The following is a 22,908-nucleotide window of genomic DNA, read 5'->3' on the forward strand; positions in this document are numbered from 1 at the left end:
TGATACCATTTTAATATCTTTTTACAGTGTGATATCGTTGGACTATAACTTTATTTAGTCATGACTGATAGTGTAACTTTTTAATTAACTTTATGACCACTAAATTGGTGTATTTTATTACAATATTGTACTTTATAAAAGCGGAAATGGAATCGCAATTAATTGGGGACAATTCCAGGTAAGGAATAACTGGTAATAACAACAACAAAAAAGAAAACGCGTTGCTAAAGTCAAAAAGGGAGATTTGTCCGTTCGGTCATTTAGCGATGTTCTTCACAGAGAGATCTGCGCGTTCTGTTGACTAAGTGTTAAAAAAAGTAAAAAAGCCAACACCACACGGAGTTCCCAAGCGGTCACCCATCTAAGTATTACCCGTGCCCAGCGCTGCTTGACTTTCGTAATCGGACGAGAACGAGTATTTTTTTTTTTTTTTAATAGTTTATTTAGCCAAGATTTGTTTTTTTTTTTAATACATTTTTGAGATTCACAATAGACAATGAATTTGAGTATAGTGTGTTAGGCAAAAGTACCGATACGCGACGGTACGACGTAGCCATGCTCTATTATGTGTCATGGTTTTTCGGTTTTTGTGTTTATTTTTGTTTTTTGGATTTAAGTCGCTATGGAGCGTGGTTTTTGTGTATTCTTGTTTGTGTTGTATTTTGTCCTGAAACTTGGCCGCAAAACAGGACTCTTCGGTGGTTTACTTTTGTGCGTTGTGGGATTTTGGGGGGGGGGGAGGTGGCGGGATGATAGGGGCGGGGAGGGAGATGTTAAATTGGATTATTTACAATGATTACAGTATTTACATATTTACAGTATTTACATCTAGGTTACCCGGTGGTAGAATTGGTTTTTATCGAATTGGTAGTTTTGACTTATATTTTATTATGGGTTTGGAATCCACCAATATTTTTCTGTGTTTTTTCTGTGTTTGTCTTTAGTGTCTTTTAGGGGGAGGACCATGTTGTACCTCCACCTGGTGTCTGCGGTCTGTCCGTTTAAGTTTTCCTCGTAGAGTATTGTCTTTATCCCTATTTTTCTTTTTATGTGGAAAATTATCGGGATATTGTTTTGGTCTTGGACGTAATTTTTTTCTTCTAGGTATAGGTACCATACGATGAGTGCAATGACAAAGCGACATTCTCCTATGATAACCAAATTACTGTTAAAACTCTTGGAACATATTGCCGTACTTCTTCCATCATCATTAAATCAATTAGAATATGATCAATTTAAAACTATTGAAATAGTTATATACATTATATTCGAAATTGTTTATATTGAATGGAACTGCTTATAGAAAAAATTATAACTTTTCAAATTTATTGATGATAGATGAAGGGAGTTTCATAATCTTTTGAATTTTCAAACTTTAAATGCTGCTTTGTAATATAATGCCAGACAATTTGATTGTATATAATGTGAATAGTATATGTACGCTCACTTTTTCTTATGTATTAATTTCATTTTATTATTAAGTTGGTATGATTTTTTGAGAACGCGATGTAAACTTGTGAGGACTTATAAGCTTAAACGAAAGAGAGAGCGGAGTTCATAACCGCGAAAACGAGCAACGAAGTATTGTCTGAACTAGAAGTCATGTCACCCCATAAAGGAAGCAATAAATAATTGCATTAGATTTGATATATATAAATCTAATTAATTAGTAGCTATGTAAATGCTCTAATAAGTACAATGATGTACAAATATTTTTTATAGCTACTGAATGTGCGAGTATCTTCTTATATATATATATATGTCGGGTTAACTTTATGATTAGGGGTTAGATTTATGATCAATTTATTTTATTAGGGTGACGATATTCATAGGGCTCCAAATTTTCTTGTCTCAATTTAGAAATCAGTATATATTGAACAAATAGTACCTAATTGAGCAGTTGCAAAACACGAGAATATGTCTATATCAATCATGTTATATGAATTTAAGAAAGACATAAATACAACCATTGGTGTGAAAAACATTTACTATACTTATATTTTGTTATTTGAGGTTAATATTATGTTACGCTTGACGTTTCGAAGAAATTCTTAACATGACTTCTTAAAAAAAAGAGTAAAAGACTATTTATACAGTATGTCCCTTCTATCGATTTTTTTCACAAAATGGTCTGAGAAGTTAAAGGGTATAAAAAAACAAGTTTGCAATGTAATCAATTACAATTTTGTCTTTCAACGCTCTCAAATGAGATTAACAATTAATATAAATATCGTCAATTTCGTTTTATTCTTCCGATTATATCGTTATTTATTAATTATCATAGATTAATTATTATTGTTTCGAATGTTTATCATAATTGTTTAATAAAGTATTTACGAATTTATATTTATAACATTTTTTTCATATTTTTACTTATAACAGAGACGTATGCGGTTTCCTATGAAAATTTTATTACTTTTTATAAAAAGTCAATTTTTATCAAAATTAATTGCTGTAAAATTTCATTGTAAAATTAATATACATATATACCATGTCAAGGTAACGAAATCTCTGTTCTTTTATTTATATGAAATAATGTTTATATCTGCATAAACAATTATTTTTTATTTGTATGTTAAGAAATAAATATCTTATTATACTTCATTATTATACAATTTATTTAAATAAAAATAACCTTGTCGTAAGATGTACAAGGACTTTTAATCAGTTTGATAAGTAAATATAAATACAGATAGTTACTGATACAGTACATTACATAACAGCAATTTTAAATAACTTGTAGAAAATTTGAATGGTTTCAATGCTAGACGTATGGACGTAGTAAAGTGATTTAAGTTTATCTATAAAACTGATACATCTTTTTTAAATCATTTCTTCTGCTATTGTTTATGATGTGTTCTATGATACCTTATTTGAATCTGTGACCCACTTTCTTAATGCTTGAGATGTGCCACCGAGAAGCTAATAAGTTGAATTAATTTCACGAGGGAAAACTTTTAAAAACTCGTTTCCATGTGCAAAAGGCGAGGAGGTTTAACTCGTGCATTCATCTCGCATATAATACGTACCAACACCCGTGTATTCTCTCTTTCTCTATTTTACGGATTCTTTCATTTAATTGAGGCAAACTAGGTAAATATTTTCAGGACACGTTTTGTTACATTCACCTAGAACCTCAGATAGCCGTGCACTCTTCCTTCACGCACTAATCTTAAGCATTGGGTATATGCATGACTTAATTTCAACCTACTTTTAGAAATTTAGATTCTTACAATAAAAATTTATGCAAAATTTCCATCTTTGTAATACACTTCTACTAATTATCTATTTCAACGTTCTATACAATATTCATTACACCAATTATTTCATTCTCTTCGATATTGTTCGATATTGGCATTGTGTTTATTGGACTAAACGGTATTCTGCGAGAGCATTTTACTTTGTAAACGATGTTTAGAACGTGAATCGTTTTAAAGAGTGCTATTAGTGTTTAGAATATTGGCAAATAGAGTAGAATAGATTTTAATTAAATAACTTTAACTCAATAGACATTAAATAAAGTTTAACATACATACTAATTGTCAATAATAATTTTCTCGTATAAAAGGATAAATAAATGTAAGTAAGATAGAAAAAGAGTAAGATTGCGTGATTTTTGAATTGTGTTAAATAATGATTGTACAGGTAAATATTGCATTCAACGAATGTTACTCGCCTGAAACATCAAATTACAAAATCATTGACAGTATATCTATATCTTACATATACGTGTGATTGGTCTCAATTGTTTCATAAATTATGTTGCTCTTAAAATTTATACTTGCTGTTAAGAATAAGAAACGTTAAACCGTTCTACTTTTAGAAATGTTCATTATCTTGAAAAAATTGTTGCATGCAGTTATATTTAAGAAGTGAAATCAAAACTTAATATATGTGTTTTCATTCATACAAATTTTAAAAACCATACTTCCATTCTACCTTCTATTTTTCAAACGCCCTTTCCTTATAATTAGTTCTTTCCACTCACTCTTTTGTCCCATCTATCTTAATTAACTTAATTAACAAGGACGTTTTGTTAGAATGATCAAAATAAGATAACCTTCTATCAACAATCTCATTTTAAATCATAAAATATTACAACTTTCTGTCCATAAATAATTAACGATAATTTAAACAACTTTCAAAAACGCTTCCTCTGGATTTTCATCAATTTACCACGCTAATTACGCGAGTGTATAAAAGAAGTAATTTGTGGCTAAACAAGTTCGGGAGAAGAGAAAGAAAAATATTGCAATTTGAAAAATGCGAATTAAGTTGGGCAAGTAATTTTCATGTATATTGCGTCCCTCAGAAGATATTTCCACTTCAGGGTGGATTTGTTTGTTCCTGATGTGTGTATTATTGCAATGTTTTATCAGAGTATGAAGTACAGTACAGAGTATGGAGTTAGATATGTGACGATTTTTATAAGAAAACGAGATGAATTTAACATTAAAAGCATGTTTAACGCGTTTAGTACCGAATACTTTTTTAGCTCGTGAGAAAGGGGTTGACTTTAATTATATGTTAACAGTAGAAACATATTTTCCGAATATGTTTTGTAAAACGGAAATAATGCCAATTTTATCGAAAACATATTTATTGTTTAATGAATTAATAATTTAATGCATTATATATATACAATGTGCATGAACACTTAAATACCTTTTTTACTTTTAATGATACCGCAGCATCTTTAAAGCATATAACATGTATGAATAATTGGAAAGGTAGAGTATTGTTAGAGAAAGAGATTTTACACGCTCATTTTTTCTTAAATCTTGGAAGGTCACTATTATTTTTTGAAAGTGGAGTAATTATTCTTTTCTATCGTATTTTTTAATGCTGAAATACATTGAAATACAGTCGAGGAACAAAAATAAATGAATAGGTAGTGGAAATAAATGACCTTGAATATTTAATAAGTAATATAATAGCCACAATTATATTTATACAACTTTAACAATCAATATTGTTTGAACAATTTAAAGCTATGTACAACTTTTAACCAGTAATACAACCAAAAGTGTATTCGTTATTCCAAGAAAGGATCATACCTGTTAACAACAGCAAAGAATGCTTACTTAGTTGCTGTAATGAAAGTGAAGTATAAAATGTATATCATTCTAATAACTGTATGTAATACACTGTGTATGATAAATAAATATATACTATAATAAAACGAAAGAAAAGGGGAGCAAAAACAATAGAGAATTAAAAACCTCGCTTGACGATAGACATAAAATCACAGTTTTGTAGCCAAGAGGTCACAATTTCGATTCCCATGAGAAGTCTCCTCATCTTTTCTCTGTTCTAATGTGCAAATATTTTATGTACATGTACAAAAGTTCAACAGAATTATGTAATAATGAATCTAATTTTACGAAATATATATAATAATAACGTTTGTATACCGTCTTAATCTTCCACGATGAATTACATTATACGTGCCATGTCTGTTTTCATGACTACCTTGATATGATGTTAAATTGACATTTTATTCAAGATCCCACACAAGTAGCTAAAACTTGTTAAAGCTTCAAACCAGTAGGAACTAGAAAATGTTTTCATGAAAATTAAATAATGCATATCCCTGTTACAAAACTGAAGAAGCTTAAAAAGCTTCAAACCCACTTTTATTTTTTTCAGTTGACCTATATGTTCAATTCCCCGAAAAAAAATTTTTCCGCGCCTGCCTACCTTTTATTTTTTTAATAGATATAATAACATGGACACGTTTTAAATAATAAAAACTTTATTACAAAAAAGAAAAAAACAAAAAACTGAAAACTACAATTAATAGAATAATAATAAGGTTTCGCTATATCATATACGTGCGTTATGATACGAAGCTTTATTTATTTGTAGATATTATGGTATGAAAATTAATATTTTATTAAAAACTGTTGACACCTTCTCCGGCAATAGTTCACGTCTCCCAGGTTGAAAACCGCTGTACTAATCGATGCGACTTTTTGTTCTCTTCTCTAATATTTTCTCTTTCCTGAATCATAAACCTCTTTTGTAATAGCCAAATAACCTGCGACTTGCCCCCTTACTATACAAGCTGATTAAAGCTGATTTTCATCAAAAAATTAATATTTTAGACATATCAATTAAAAAATCCATTTAACGTGTAATCTCAAGAGATAAATCCCATAGCAAGTACTTCAATACCTGCTTCGAAATCAAGAAATAAATATTAGTTTAAATGATGTTTTAACTTTAATTTTGTCAAATTTAGTATATGAAATACCAGAAAACGAAATGCATAATCTAGTGTTTCGTGTTGTTCTGACATTTTGTAGAAAATCTTGTTACATGTTCGTTATTTGTTAACTAATTGTGAATTAATAATATATTTTTTAATTAGATTATTAATTTAATTTAATATTTGGCGAATCTCTTATCTGTTTGGTGAATCTATAATCGTAGCAAGATGCTGTTAGATGTTCGAACTTGAAGATCAAGGTGTTTTGATTGATTTGAAGTGCAGCCATTAAGTGGAAGCGTTTAATCCGCGATTGGTCGGTAAAAGAGTTCATGCGTGACTAAGTAATTGCGGAGTATTTAGGAAGGGCAGGAAGGCCGTAGCCTCCTTCAGCGAGCTAGTTATGCTGTTGTTGGCGGCGGTGTAGTGGTCGAGGGAGCTGGCTTCCCATCCCGAGAGGATTGGCCGACAAGGGCGCGGCGGTGCCCGTGGACGCGCCTACACGAGGCACGCGAGTGCCGCCGCGACCATCGAAAGGGGTTGAAATTAGGTGCCCGACCCTCCAGGACCCGGGAGCCGCCAAGCAGTCCGGTTGGGAATCCGGACGGCCCCTGGGAGAGTGCGCGACGAGACATGGCAGTACGCCGCGCCATTTACGGTCAGAATGTTGTTCGCGGGGGGCCCGGTGTGTCTCCACAGCGGTTCCCGGGTTCGGTTGGAGTCCGAACTACCACGCCGCTCTTCCCCCTAGAAGCGGTAGGTGTCCGTGCGGATTTCCTCCACGAAAAAAAAAAAAAAAAAGGAAAAAAGTATTTGCAGAGTATTTGAAGATCGACGAACTAGTCAACTGGAATATGAGACGATTGATATGACCTCATTAGATACCATAAGTTAGGATTTGAAGTAAACGAGGTAATTGCTAATTTTACTTAAGTAATTACGAACATATCCTACCCAAAGGGAACTAACTGTGTAATATTAAATAAAGGAAAGGTCTTTTCGTGTTTTTTAGAAACTGCTTTTAGAAATAATTGATTAAAAATTTTATTAAACTTCTCGAGATGATATTGAGACATCTCAAAATTCAAGAAACTTACTAAATCTAAAATCGATATTATCGCTTACTAATATTATTTGAACGATTCAAAGTTGAATTTACATAAAATAATTTGAGAACATATTTTACAAAATAACTCGATGCTTTTCATTCACATAAAGCTATATAAATGCATGATATATTTGAAATTTTAAATTTATACTTTTATAATTATAAATGGAATTTTAAATGCATACTTGGGCAAATTTGATTTAAAATAATGGATTATTTCGACTTTATTTTTAATTTAGATATGACATAGCGAAAGGAACTTTATTTTGTGTCAAAATTAAATAAATAATTAAATAATAATTTTCAACAAAATCTTCTACTTTAATTCTCTTCCAAATAAAATAACGAGCATTAAATATTATTTCAAAACAACATCTAACCAAATAAGGTAGGTGATATATCATTTAAATTATTATTTTTCAAATATAGATGACACCCATAAAACGGCAGTTAGGTTTCGAAAGAATGCCATGTTATCCGAATCCCTCTTATGTGAAACAAAGAATTACTGCAAAAATGGGGATTAGGTTCCATCAGTTAACAAAAGTATATTATATTTTCATACCTATAAGAAACATGTTACTAAAAAAATTAGTAATTAAATTAAAGTATTACATATTAATATGATGTATGTTAGTTTATAAATAGTTTAAAATAAAAGAGGCCATTGATTTTTTATCTGAAACGCTCTCAGTTGCTATTTCGATACAGTGAACAAATTTTCGAGTGCAAATGGTTAATACTCCATTGAAATGAACTAGAAATAAATTACAAATTTTAATATTTTTACACACGTTTTCTTGAATGAAAATTAAAAAAATCTCATTGCGTACCGTTACGTGCAGGTGCAGGAATTTGCCCAATTCTTGAACCGTGTATTATCTGTGTATCTGAGTGCATATTCGTGTTGTAAGAGCACCGTGTTACACGGGGGATACCTTTATTTTATTTAAATGATTCTCAAGTCTGGATGTAATAATAATACTATAATAACATAATAATTGTAGAATATAAACAGAATAAACGTATGAATTAAACAAAAATATATTTTAGATAATCTCATAAGAATTTTGTAGATACAATTTAATTTAGGAATAGTGTGTAAATTCTGAATTTAAAAAGCTATTCTGGAATCATGATCATGAATATATTAATTTAATACTCTCTTGCATAAATGAAATGTCAGAAAGGGGACAGTAGTAATTATACTGCGAATATTTAAGCATTTATGGAAAATTTAAACGTGGAAAGATTTAGATTCTATAAGACATAAAGGTAAATATACAAAATATTCAAATTAAGGTAATGATGCTATGAAATAGTAGTATTTCTCTCTTTGCATTTGTTATTTATAATAAATACATTTATAATAAACATATATAATTCTGGCACCCTATAAATTTAATTTGGAAGATCGTATGAATGTTTACTTGCATTGTTATTATATTCTGTTTAAAACACAATTTAAATTTTAAATGGTTAATCCTCGAGTTCGGTTCTTAATTCTACGGTATTTAATTTTAATTCTTATTGTATATTTTACTCGATAAATGTCACGTTATCGTAAATTAAAATGAAATGCTCTAGAATTAAGTAATTCGATGATGTGAACTGAAGATTAAGTATACTGTGAAGGAAAATGAACAAGTACTTTTACAAATAACTTTCTATTCTCATCTTTCAAGATGCGAGAAAGCTATAAAGACAAAGCGCTGTACATCTCTCGGAACATCGTTTTATTGTACGTTAAAAATTCCCTGTCCTGCTATCGCTTCATACAAACGACTACACATTCCGTGTTTCAGCAATCTCCTAATATCAAGCATAGCAGTAAGCAAGCATAAGTCGGACATATTACGCAAGACTATAGCAAAGGAGAGCAATGCTTTTGCTTTTATCCATAAACAAAAATGAGTGTTATGCATATGGACAGAAGTAAGCTTTCCAGGTTTGAAGAGCCAGTTAGAAGAGCTTTCGTAATTCGTGCAAAAAGTCCGTATGGGCTCTTGCGTATACAGTGCACTACCAGCATCAAAGGCTGCACTTGCGTGGAAGAATTCGTACACAGGTGCACTCCTGCCACATATCCATACTGTTTAATCACATTTTGAGAAACTACATTGCTTCTTTAATTTTATTTTACTCTTATATAATAAACGCATATGTAAAACAGAGGAATATTTATAGAAACTTTTTACGAATATGTTCTATGTATTATATAAAGCATCTTGAAATTTCATTAGTCTCATAATAACATATGATTATCACGATTATAAATCAATCAGAAAATATATATAGAAAGTATAGGATATTCATTGCAGACATATAAATATTTAGAAAAAAAAATAGTATACAGCATGAATAGACATCTTAAAATTTAAGAAGAAGAAACTAAGATTTAAGTCTTAAATATATGATAAAAGTTAAAGATGATTCTATTAAATATTCAGGTTTATCGATATAATGGATAATTGACTGCTTAAATACATTTTTGATATTGATATACATATATACTTGCATTAAATATCCCATAGTTCCTATGTATATTTTCAGATTTATATCAAATTTTATCATATGGTAGCTGAATCTCATTACAGTGCTAATAAAATTTCAAAATATTTCATACAGGTCACATAGATTTCCATAAATATGAAAATATTTATGGCAAATCTATATATTCCTTGTCATAATTTATGAAACGGAATCTATATATATTCCATATTTATAAAAGAACTCCTTAATGAGGCTTAATTCAAAGGGTTGTGCGTATCAATACGCAATTGTTAATTTATCATCTATACAAATTTTCCTATACATTCTAAATCCTTAATTTTCATAAATATATTATTTTGGCCAACGGATCGTTTCCTTGATGATCTGTATCAACCATTGTCATGTTCTCTATTAGTACAGTTTAATAATTAGAGGTATCGTTTACTATGATTCCTATAGTCACTAGTCTACATATAAATCTAAAGTACTTATTGAAAAAGCAATAACAGTTTTTACTATTTATTATATAAGTTGATACATATAATTACTATTTAAATATCACTGTTTACATCAATACCTAGTCTTTGAATCAGCTTAGAAGTAACCTTACTTAATTTAACTTCAAATTCAAAGAAAGAATTAACGTGTCGCGTAACAAAATACTTCTATGAAATTTTATCGCTGCATACTAGCTTCTGAAAACCAAGTTAGTTGTCATAATATTCTATCATAACTACATACTTATGATAATTATAAAAAATAAGTCGTTACAGTTCGATTTAAGTAAATTATTTATTTGGCAAATTTTTAATTAAAAAGTCGGTATATCCAGATTAAATTCTGCTTAAAATATAATTAAATTTTTAAAAAAGTTAAAAATTATGGTAGAGAAATATATAAAAACGAGTATAGAATGATCTCTTCGCGAAAGCGCGTCTTCCGCGTCGACACAGTGTTTAACTGTTTGAGATCGGTGACCTTCGTTAACGAGGACACGCAAAGACTCGTCTCGTTGCCAAGAAAGGCCCTTCGCAAGGGTGTGGTAAAAATTCCGGAAAACTCCTGGAAGGCAGCGATGCGCACGGTCAATGAATCTGCCGTACATGACCTATTGTAATAGAAATAGTAAGTAGCTCAGAAGCTGCCACGGGTGGGACAAATTTCTGTTACAACTAGTTATTTTTCATATCTACTTTATTAGCGCCATACTAATTATTATTTATTGGAGGAAATAAAAGTTACATCGTCAACAGTAATTTATATACATAACATTTCTATTGTTATTACATAAGCGCTCTAGAAGTATTTTATAAAACTGATATAAAAGAACGTTAGTATGCATCAAGCATGTTTCAAGCGGTTTCTTATTGAAACGCATAACCAAACCCATTTGAGTTAATTTAAATTCGTTTGAAAGTAAGTTTCAGTTCGAGTTAAAGCAGATTATTTTAATTTCATAATTTCAACGTACAACAGTAGTGAAGAAAGGAAAATAGAGACTGAAAAGAACAAATATCTGTGCAGGTTTCATTTCTTTATATCCTTTCGTAAAAACACAAATTTGGATAAGCCTTGCAGTATAATCATAAATGCTTGTATATGTTAAGCATCTTATTAGCATCTAACGTTTTTTAATCTCTGCACCTTCGTACAAGGAGAAATTCAACATGCTCACGGAATTCCACTTGAAGAAATCGATCGTTAGTTCGAGGAAAAATCGAACGAATAAATCGATAATTCATTACCGTGTCCCCAATCTCGATTAATGATGTTAGATTGCACTTCATAATCGTGGTAATGGTACACCTAAATTCGTGTTCGTCTCGTGCATACTGAACGTTACAGGTATGACAAATCTGCGTAAGTAAGCAGCACCTGGTGCCCTTTTTTACGAAAAACACAAATTATTGCAAATTAATTATTGGAAAAAGAAAAAACACGGGAAAGTTCAATAAATAAATGCGGTATGTTCGACTCGTTGGTTTATTTGCTAACATGAAGCCGAGAAATACATGCTTGTTAAGCGTATAAAACAGAGTTATGACGGAACTGATACGACAATCTCCATATATAAACAATAAAATTTTCATTGTTGTATTTATTATTTCTGCGAATGATTTAAAACGATCGAAACTATATTGATAACCATTTTCATTCTACTTTTCCATTGAATACAGTAATACATTTCATCAGTAAAAATAAGAGATTTGATTAATGTCAATAATTATTCTCTTTAATGCGTTTATAAAACTTTCGATAAATCATTTTCTATCAATACAACAATTCATTTCCTTTCGCATCGTCAATCGGAGAATTACTTTCTGTGAAAGAATTAACAATTTGTCCAATGTTTATTGAACTTCATTAAGTATAAAATTGCGCTGGGTACAATTGGTGCTCAAAGAGGGTCGAAGTACCTACATCTAAACTGTAGCAGTTTATTTACAACAATGGCTGGCATTAGCTAACAGCAGGAGTAAAAATGAAGAAATAAAGATTTCTTAAATTGCTTGGCAAGGTAGATACAACTAAAGCTTTGTAAAATTGATAATAATTTGTAAGGAACTGTATACATACTTAGCCCGCTGTAGTGAATCTTGGGCAAACATAATTGACATAACTCACAAACAGGTATTCCTCAGTTTTATTGCTTAAGTACGGCTATACTTAAAAGTCTGGGCTAAAGTATTAGGGACCTTTCCGAACATTCCGAAACAAAGGCCCCGATGTCCTTTCATCTCCGACATATGTATTTATATATTTCTCGTGGGTGTATTGTTTTGTAAATTAATATTCGCATAAATAGTTCATCTAAAACTAATTATTAAATTTAAAAAACGTAAATTCTTTACGTCTATCGATATATATGAAATTGTATCATGTAATTAATTCCACAAAGAGGTATTAGAAGAAAATTGACTGAAACATTGTAACTCGATAACACCAATTTACGAAGGTGTGTTATGCACGATTCCAGAGGTTCTTCTCCTCTCGACGGAAAAATCAATCTTAATGGAATTCTGACGTGCCATTAACAATCTCAAACTTCAATGGACGGAAAATAATATTCAGTCGCGATTCTATTTTACCTCCCTTGAGTGACCTTGAGCAGCAAAGAAAGTGGCGTTATACACACCTATACATATATATTTTACATATTCTCAAAATTTCATAACTTTTTGAATTTCCGGGTTGAAGATTCTTCTTCGTAAATTCTTACATTATACAAAGATATGTAGTTATATGCAATTTAAATAGAAATTTTTTTTTATCTGCTAAATATTATAATGGCTCTTTACTTTCGATTTATATTTTTTGTGCAGTTTTCCATTCCTTAATTTTTTGAAAATGTATAGAGATTCGCAATGTAATTATAATAATTTTCAGAATACCTGAAATTAATCGTAGGTATTAATAATTTGATGAAATTAGCGCTTTTACGTTCTTCGGTTGAAATGAAAGCTATATCGAAACATAAAATATTCGTGGATGGCAACAGAATTAAAAATGGTAATTGATCAATGCCCAATACCGTTTATTAGTTTGCTCATAGAACATTCTTTACTGAACACTCTGTATAGTCACGAAACTTCCTTCGTTATTATATAAAAAAATAAATATACAAAAAAGATAGCACGCGTTTACTGGTTTGATCATCGAGGATCACACTTACGACAGCAATATCGTCTTGAAAGTTCACGTAACGAGTTACGAATCGATATAATCGTTGATTAGCTAAGCGAAGAATATCCTAAAGGGGATGACTAATGGGGATTTGAAGGTACACGACATTAAAAGTACATATCCAGGTATCCAGTAACCGTACGCTACAATGCGATACATTATTCAAAAGACGGAACACGATGCTTTAATAAAAGCAAAATGTAACCAACGTGCTGGTAGTTTTTAATGCCATCGTGAAAGCGCAGTCGGTGATATTTTTGTCATCGCGGGGGAAATATTTGCTGAAAATTTCATCTCTCTTACCCCTGCTTTATATCATTTCCGCCAAAAGTTTTTTACCATTTCTGTCAGATTTTTTTCTTTCAATGTTTTGATCAAAGACCCGGAAAAATGCGTGTTTAGTTCCTTCGAAGGACGAAATTCTAATTTTCTTTATCTTTAACCTGATGAGTGTTGCAGGGTTGAAAACATGTCATCTAGGAAAGGTGAGTTTCATTTTAGTTGGTGTAAATTAAATAAATTAAAAAGTAATAGTAGATGGAATTATTGAATTTAAAAAAAGCAACGTAATTGCTTATAAAATTTATTGTGGAACATTCATGCTTCAACCGAAGTGTCGATGTTCTGCATCATAGCGATATTATGTTGGAGAATATATCATAATTTTATTTGTGACTATAATATCTATTATATTCCGTATATTATTTTTTCCTACGAAAGTTTAATCAAGATATCAAATCAAGATCATACACATTTCTTTATAATGTTTTTAAATGGAATTTGAATTATCCGTTACTTTATTGCAATAAACATCATTATCGGTATTTTACTTTATGATCTTTAAATTTTTAGAGAAAATTAAGTTGTTATATATTAAAAGTAATTATTAAAAATAATATTTTTTATTAATCGTAATTATTTTATCGCAAAGTAGAGATCAGGAAAGATTTATTACATGATATTAGAATTTAAAATGTTATCCGTCTGGCGGTTTTAATTTTGCAAATAATCTAAATAAAAGTATAACGAGGAATGTAGAAGTTGTCACGAGAAAAACGATTTCATCATTATATTGAATAATTTATATAATATCATTATAATGTACACTATAATGTGTAAAACATATTAGAAATATTTTCATTTTATTACAATATAAACAGGAGTGGTACGTTCTGTGATTCAACCATATATTCTCATTCATCCATCGGTCAAGATGGTCAATACATGTTCAAGTATATCTGCTCGAACCCGCGATAATACCAAGGAAGTATTAGTGCCGCGTCTAAAATCCTCATTACTAGAATACCTACCTCATTACTTAGGTTTATTGTTCTTTACGGTATTATACGGGATAAGCCGGTTGTCTCGTGTACGGCCGCTTTCGGCCAAAGTGTGACCTTTGGTCGGAGGCGGCCAGTACCCTTCCTTCACCCCCAAAGCATTTCTTCAACCAATTGGCAGGCAACTAAACAGCCGTTTCCCTCACTTTCTTAACGAAAATTACCATCAACCAATCCGCTCGTCTCGGACTTTAGACACACCTTAGTTTTCCTTCTCGACATCACCTTCATCGAACTTTAATAGTCATCGACTCTTCCGTCAAAACACATTTCATTCGAGTCTCCGAAGAAACAGACATGCACTCAACGCATCGTCGCGGACACTTCTAGTGTTTAAAAGGTGTTGAAAATAAACAGTTATGTTTAAAGTGTTAAGTGAGTGACATTCGGTGAGCATGAAGTGGCTCTTTTAAAGTGAAATCATACATCTATCGACGACATGTGAATCTTGTTCAAGGTTATCCAGAACGAGTTAGGGGAGTTCGACGACGATGAACACGGGCGCCGATTCGATGCACTACGCGAATATCGCGCTCTCGTCGCACGATTAACGAATCTCGTCGACAGTGAACGAACATCACCTCTCCTAGACATTCATAAATGGCAGATCATCCGCAATCTCTGGGCCGATGGCGATTAAAGTGACACAACTGCATTTACCCACATTCGACGGAGCCATGGAAAGTTGGAATATTTTCTACGACATCTTCTCTGTAGAAATGGAACGCACCGACTATTTGACACCCGTACAAAAGCTACAGTATCTCCGGTCCACTGTAATGGGAAAATCCGCGTACTGCATTCGATCGTTGAACACTGCTGACGCTAATTACACCCACGCAATCGCCATTCTGAAGGAGAAGTTCGACTGTCCAGAACCTAACCTCGATCTACGTCACTGGAACGCGATTCAAAACTATCCTAAGCTGACCAAGGAATCGTCGAAAACCCTGGAGTATTTGGTCGATACGATCAAGCAATATCTACGCGCGTTGACGAACTTAGGAGCGCCAACACGTCAGACACTATTCTTATGGACATCATCCTTTCCAAGCTAAGCACAGACGTCATTCGATATTGAAAACTCGTGACGTTTTCTGAAACTCCGTCGACGATTTCACCCTCTACTCAATTGAGGCTACACCCACCACCTCCCTCTATTCGCGAAACGAGTGATCAGCTGCGAAATCGCCAAAATTACGACTCGCTGGAATTGTTTGTCCCGCTGATCGGGCAAAGAAGCTGCTACAACGGGTTTGGTAATGCAAGATCAATTGGGACGAATGTCCTCCAGCAGACATACATTAAGAATGAAACAGATGTTATCCTCAGTTACCATTACGGAACAAGATCTGGTTCCTATGCAGGATAGTAATCGAGTCCGCAATAAAGATGGAATTACACGGCTTCGGTGGCGCCAGCGAGAAAACGTATGGAATCTATACTTATCTCCGCACCATGAACTTGACGGACACGTCTGGATGCAACTACTCAGAGCGAAATCAGAGGTAGCACGGCTCAAATAACATCATTGCATGACTCTAGCTGAGTGCTGCACTGCTTCTCACGTCCGTGATCGCTACAATACGTCGTGCTTTGCCAGACGACGTTACTCGGACCTTCCTGGTGCATTTTGATACACTACCTCTATTGAATTAACATAACTAACATACGGTGACAACCGATGTCGATAACCGTGTGGCCGAAATCCTGACGATTTGGCAACCAGAATGGTTACACCAACCCGAAGGATGTTCCCCAACGTGAAGCCCAACAGCATTAGTGGAAATACCGGAGCAGAGAAAGGCGATTTGTCTACCCACGACACTCGTCGATCACAGTTTGCTAGAGGGATATTCCTCCTGGCCCAAAGTGTTAAGAATCACCACTCGCTGCCTTCGTTCCAGAAGGAATTGGACAGAAGACTCAACTAGTTCCAGCATCTGTTAGCGTTGCTGTACGCCACACACACACACACGCACAAACTCAACTAATTTCAGGTAAACAAAATATCAAATTAAAAGTATATATTAAAAGTATAAAAAATATAGTTACAGTTACAAACATTAAAGATGACTAATGGTAAATAACACGACTTGAACATGAAATTAAAAATATTTTTTTACAATGTGGTAGCATTCGATTATAACTTTATTTATTCGTAACTGATAGTGTAACGCGGTTAGCGACATAGGTTGTCAGCGTATGGGGTGACTTGTTAATTCAATGGAGGTAGTGTGTCGAAATTCACTAGAAAGGTCCGAGTAATCTCGTCTGGCAAACTCGATGTATTGTAGCGATCAAGGACATGGCGAGCGGTGCACCGCTTAGCTCCAGCCATGGAATGACGTTATTTGAGCCGCGCTACGTCTTATTTTGCTGTGGGTAGTTACGTTCAGACGTGTCCGTCAAAGTTGACGGTGCGGAGATAAATATAGATTCCATACGTCTTTTCGCTGGCGCCACCGAAGCCGTGTAATTCCATCTTTATTGCGGACTCGATTACTATCCTGCATAGGATCCAGGTCTTGTTCCGTAATGGTAACTGAGTATATCTGTTTCATTCTTAATGTATGTCTACTGAAGGATATTCGTCCCAATTGATCTTCCATTACCAAACTCGAATGTCGAGGGGTGTGATGTTTGTTCACTTTCATCGAAAGTGAACGACCACCATCACCCCTTGATATCCATAAATGGCAGATCATCCGAAATCATTCATCGATCATCAGGATCAGAAGTTTCGATCATTCGAAATCGCGAATATCGCGCCCTGGTCGCACGATTAACGAATCTCATCGAAAGTGAAATATATGAACTCGAGTCCCGAACGTTCGTAATCTATGGTGCTAACCACTGCGCTGCCGTCGTCGGACATTAATTGGTGTCGTCCACCAATTGGTGGTATTTTGCTGTCGAGTGCTGCCACATATTTATACATATACAAATATACATAGCCAATGTTTGAAAATGTTGATTGAAAATATAACTTGTGTTAGCGTATTATTAAAAGTATTCTGTTTCGTTCTCCATATAATTAGTAGAAATTAATTAAACGTCTTACATTTAATATGGCAATACTTCAGCTGTTAGCTAAATGTTTATCTTATTACGATTGTTGCGATTATGTATATTTATTCTGATGTAATTATATAAAAAGTTAAAGAGAGAAAGAAAAAGTTTGTATTCTGTAGGTTTTTAGAGAAATTCCATATTTTTCGAATGAGTATAACTAAAGTGGAATATAAATGTGGATTTATTTTATTTACTAAATGCAATTTTTGTTTAGATATTTTATGTATTTGTAGATATTATGTATGTATAATACAATATATGATGTAAAATATTGTAAAATTAATTTATATATGTAATTTATAATCTGCATTGTTTTCCATGAGTTACATTCATACATTCAAGATAGGAATAAATGGGATTATATCGTAATGTCAAAATGAAGTCAACGCCTGTTAATCACTTGCATTAGAAACGAACCATTTCCGTAAATTATGTATCTTAGCTTATAATTTCAATTGTCAAATTGTCAATAAATTATCTATAAAAGTGTCCGTAGTTAAATTTTTTAAGTATAAATAATTAAATAATCTATAACTAAGTACTAGTAATTTTGTATTTATAGCAGATTGTAATGATGTATTGTCAGAAAATAAACGTATATTTCATGTAACAAATTAGCCATTTTGTTATTTATGCCCAATTTTCGATTAAATAAAAGAAATCAATAGGAAACCTGTAAAATACCGAATTTGCTGACTTCGTCTTTCTGAGTTTTCATGTTCCTTCTGAGAAAATACGTCTGATTTAAGTACTATAGGTCACCGACGGCGCCCTTCGATTATCAGACCAGTCGAATGCTTTCACCAAAGAGGTTACCGAGACCCGGTCATCGATCCTTTGCCACGCTCGTCCAATAGACATTTCTAAGGGTTCGGCCCATGACACATGAATAACCATCAGCGCTAATACTTGCCTGCAAGCTGCTTTTCGCGTAATCATGTCCTTAAAGGTGTTTAGATAAACGACCATTATCATTTGATCGAAAGTCTTTCCACACGTAGAAACTCTTTAAAAATTCTTTCATCTTTCTTATCAATGCATAGATTCAAGATCTAAAATAGTTGCTTTGATTTTCATTAAATATGCAATATATTAATTAGCGATGTTCGTGTAAAATTCTGTATTCGGCCACATGCTGAACAATTTGACATGTATTTTCCTAAATTGATAATGTATAAATATAGATTTCTATATATTCTTTATAAATCCTTCGTGTAATTTTCTTTAAGTTACATATTCGTATGATGGCTTTCGATACGTGAAAAATATTTTAATATTTCGTTTCTCGTTGAACTTCTATTTGCTCAGGTAAGTATTTATTATAATAATCTACAGGTGTTTTCTTATTAACTTGCAAAATATCATAAAATCTTGTAAGTAGAAACAATCATCTATCGAAAGAACGTTTTAAAACCTCCAAACTACATCTGGAAAACGTAATAATATACTTTTGTTGGAGACATGGAATTAGAAAATATTTTGTACTTTATAAAATAAATTGTAATAAATCACAATTAGCTTTAGTATCTGAGATATTCAGTGCGAAAGTGGTATAAGTCAAAGAAGTTGATTACTGGATGATAAGGAATAGAGTAAAACTGCAAGCATCGACTGGACAATTCTCACTTATACTCCTACCCACAGAGAAATTAATAAAGCTATATACTTATACCACTTTTGCACAAAACAGAATGACGGTTACGCTTTTGAGATGTGGTGCTAAAAGAAATAGGTAAAAAATAAAAATACCACTTTTGCATTAAAGAAATAATTCATATTTATTTCAAATTTATCTTTAACTTAAGAAATAATTTTATAAAGTCGTGAAATTACTTAGTTTTGTGTATGTATTTAACAATTAATTTTACGATATGTACAGTGACAGTTATATTTTCTTCGCTTCAGTGTTTATGAAAAATTCATTCGGTAGAAATTCAAGTCACGGTTCTATCCATTCTTTGTTATGGCACTTCATTTAAAAACTATTAAAACTAAACTATTAAACTATTAAAATAGAACAATAAGATATATATATATATATGTATGTCGGAGATGAAAGGACACCGGAGCCTTTCTTTTGGAATGTTTGCGAAGGTCCCTAATACTTTAGTCCAGACTCTTAATTATAGCCGTACTTAAACAATAAAACTGAGTAATAGCTGTTTATGATTTAATCCAATTATGTTTGCCGAAGATTTATGACAGTGGGCTTGGGTTCGAAGTGACATAACGGGTCACTGAACGTAGCCACAGTCACGGCAGGGGCGTGTACCTAACAGAGGTGTAAAGTAATTAAATAACTCTCCTTAAAAACAAAGATTGATTTGAGGGATATAGAGAGATACGGAGAGGAGTATAGAAGGGCAGTTCCACTTGGACTGAGGCTGTATCCGATACACATCGAGTTCCTAATTGCAATCGTCATCCCGTTGACCGTGTATTCGTTATCGAATCTAGACTCATCGTTATCGACATCTCAATTATTCACTCACCGATAACCTTTGCAATACACTCGCTTCAATAAATATCATCTGGTGTACAACAATGATGGACAACTCGCAGAAGGATTCATTACACGCCCCGTTTTGCAAAGACGATCCGACATGTATATAAATATTACACATATATTAGGTATATGATATAGTAATGTCATTTATGTAGTATTATATCATGTATTTACATAACGTATATGGTAAGTGCATTTTTGTTAATTTCTCGATCTTGAACAATTTGTTAGGTTCATTAATATATGTTTCTTAAAAACAAATCACAAATCTTTGAAATTTTGGAAATAATGATATAAATAATGAATTTCAACAGGATGCAAAAATACATATTTAATATTAAGCAAAATTGAGTATAAGATTGCTTGTCATAGTTGTGTCTATGGTCTTTACATATTTTACTGTAACTACAATATATCAAGGAACTTTTAGTTCTCCAAATCTTGGTTTTAATATTGCTCAAAGGAATCAATATACCATAGTATAATAACTGTAGGGTAAAGTACGATTAATTGAGTTACAAAGATATTTGAGTAGAGCAAAGTAATTCGCCTAATTTGGTGATAAAGACTCTTTAAATAATATTTGAAAAACACTATTTGACTCGTTATTACTAGGATGATAATCGTATACATTGACAGCCCGACAGCCATACATTTCGAGGATATAAGACAATGTAAATTATGTTGTGTTATTAAAATATATGTATGTGTATTGTTGATCATCAAAAATATTGCTCATCAAAAGAAAATAAGTTTGTTCAATCTTAACTTAACTCAATTGTAATTATCTTAATTCAGTAGCGTTATATTATTTTATTTCTAAAAGTTATTTTGTTGCCTATTTTATTAATCTTTATGTAATACCTGTTTAGTGATTCAAATAACTCTACCATAGAATTATTTAAATCATTCTTCTCGGTCATAAAGCTTTCTTCTACTGGACATTGGTTTGTTATTATATTAAAGACTAATAAACTAATGTTTATGGTGTTACTAATAAACAACAAGTTTGATTATTCAGCAGAGATTTGACATTAAGATTGAATTTTAAGACATTGAAACAAGTGACTTAGTTACTCTCACATACAAGAGTTAATAAAAGTTATTATTTAAAACAGTTTGTTACCTATTGGTTGTGTCAAAAAAGTTTTACATAAATTATATCGCATTTGGTGGAACTCATCGAATAGATGCAATTTGGTTCCTTCATATCTAATATCTTCTAAGATATTAACATGACCGTGGGTTTTTTCAAAGTCAATTGTTTTAATGTTACATTATAGCTGATGCAAAGATGAATTCAACGACTTGTAATAAGTTGATCATTAGTTAATCTTGAATCTTCTAAGATATTAACATGACCATGAGTTTTTTCAAAGTCAATGTATTTTGTTTTAATGTCACATTATAGCTGATGCAAAGATGAATTCAACGATTTGTAATAAGTTGATCTTTAGTTAACCTCGAATCTCAAAATACGCTGTTGCATATTTTCTGCAGTACTGCAGCTGGTACAATGTATAGTTCGATTTTGAGGTCGAAGGTCCTCGCTTTAAGGATCACTTTAATGTTTCAGAAAATATAAGATATAAAAGAAATCAGTCTGTATCCATTCGATGAGTCTTTTCGAATGCAACATAATTCATTTAAACGTTTTTTGATACAATATATAGGTAACAAATTATTTTAGCGTAGAATAATTCTTATTGACTTACCCTGTATCTCCATTTACTTCGTTTATATTTGTATAAGTTTCACCGATCAATATCCAATCGTTTCATCCTCGATTCCGAAAAAGATTTTAATTGCAAAAATTATTACAGACGTACCTGCCTCGAAACTATCGCAATCTCTTTCAGATTTTCATCTAGAGCTACTTTTATCTCCAACTGGAACTTTACTTCGCTTAAAAAGACTTGTTGGAAACAAGTTCCCTCGAAGAAGTTCGTGAATGCTTGAAAAACAAATTGATGGTAGGTTACGGAAGAAAAATCGTGCAGTGCCATAAATTTGCAAGGCGAGAAAATGTCAAAAGACAGAGTACGATAAGTTGGCCAACAAAGAAATTTCTGCTGTTCGTTGCAAATTTATGTTCGACGTAGAAAACAATTTAATATTAACGCGCTATCGATTATTCGTTTGATGCTATCGCCGTTTTGATCCGGAATCTGTGTTCGCGTGTACGCTTCTTTGCTCAGCTGTCGATCCGCGGATTATCAGGGACCAACGCGTCTACGAAGCGTACGTTACCTCCAAGAACTTGTAGATTTGCGGTGCATCCACGAATTCGTTTCGAGAAACATGCAGACGTTAAGCGGGAACGACAGATAATCGTAGTTTCGAAAGGAGAGGAAAGGATTTAACTTCGATGGATGCGGCGATTCTCTCGAACTTCACCATCGCTTATGTCTTTACGCTGTAATGCGCTCAAAATATTACAAATTATTATTGAATAGAGGATATTTATGTAAATTCATATTTTTATTTGTAG

The 22,908-nt window shown here is 32.3% G+C and overlaps 1 protein-coding gene across 1 annotated transcript; it reads left to right on the top strand.

The window, feature by feature from the left end:
* Nucleotides 1-15,465: 15,465 nt before the first annotated feature.
* On the top strand, nt 15,466-15,894 carry LOC132915361 (uncharacterized). Its single transcript, XM_060975163.1, has one exon. The coding sequence runs from the start codon at nt 15,466-15,468 to the stop codon at nt 15,892-15,894; it is 429 nt and encodes a 142-aa protein (XP_060831146.1).
* The last annotated feature ends 7,014 nt before the right edge of the window (nt 15,895-22,908 follow it).

Source organism: Bombus pascuorum, chromosome 16, assembly GCF_905332965.1.
Source record: "Bombus pascuorum chromosome 16, iyBomPasc1.1, whole genome shotgun sequence".
NCBI lineage: Eukaryota > Metazoa > Arthropoda > Insecta > Hymenoptera > Apidae > Bombus > Bombus pascuorum.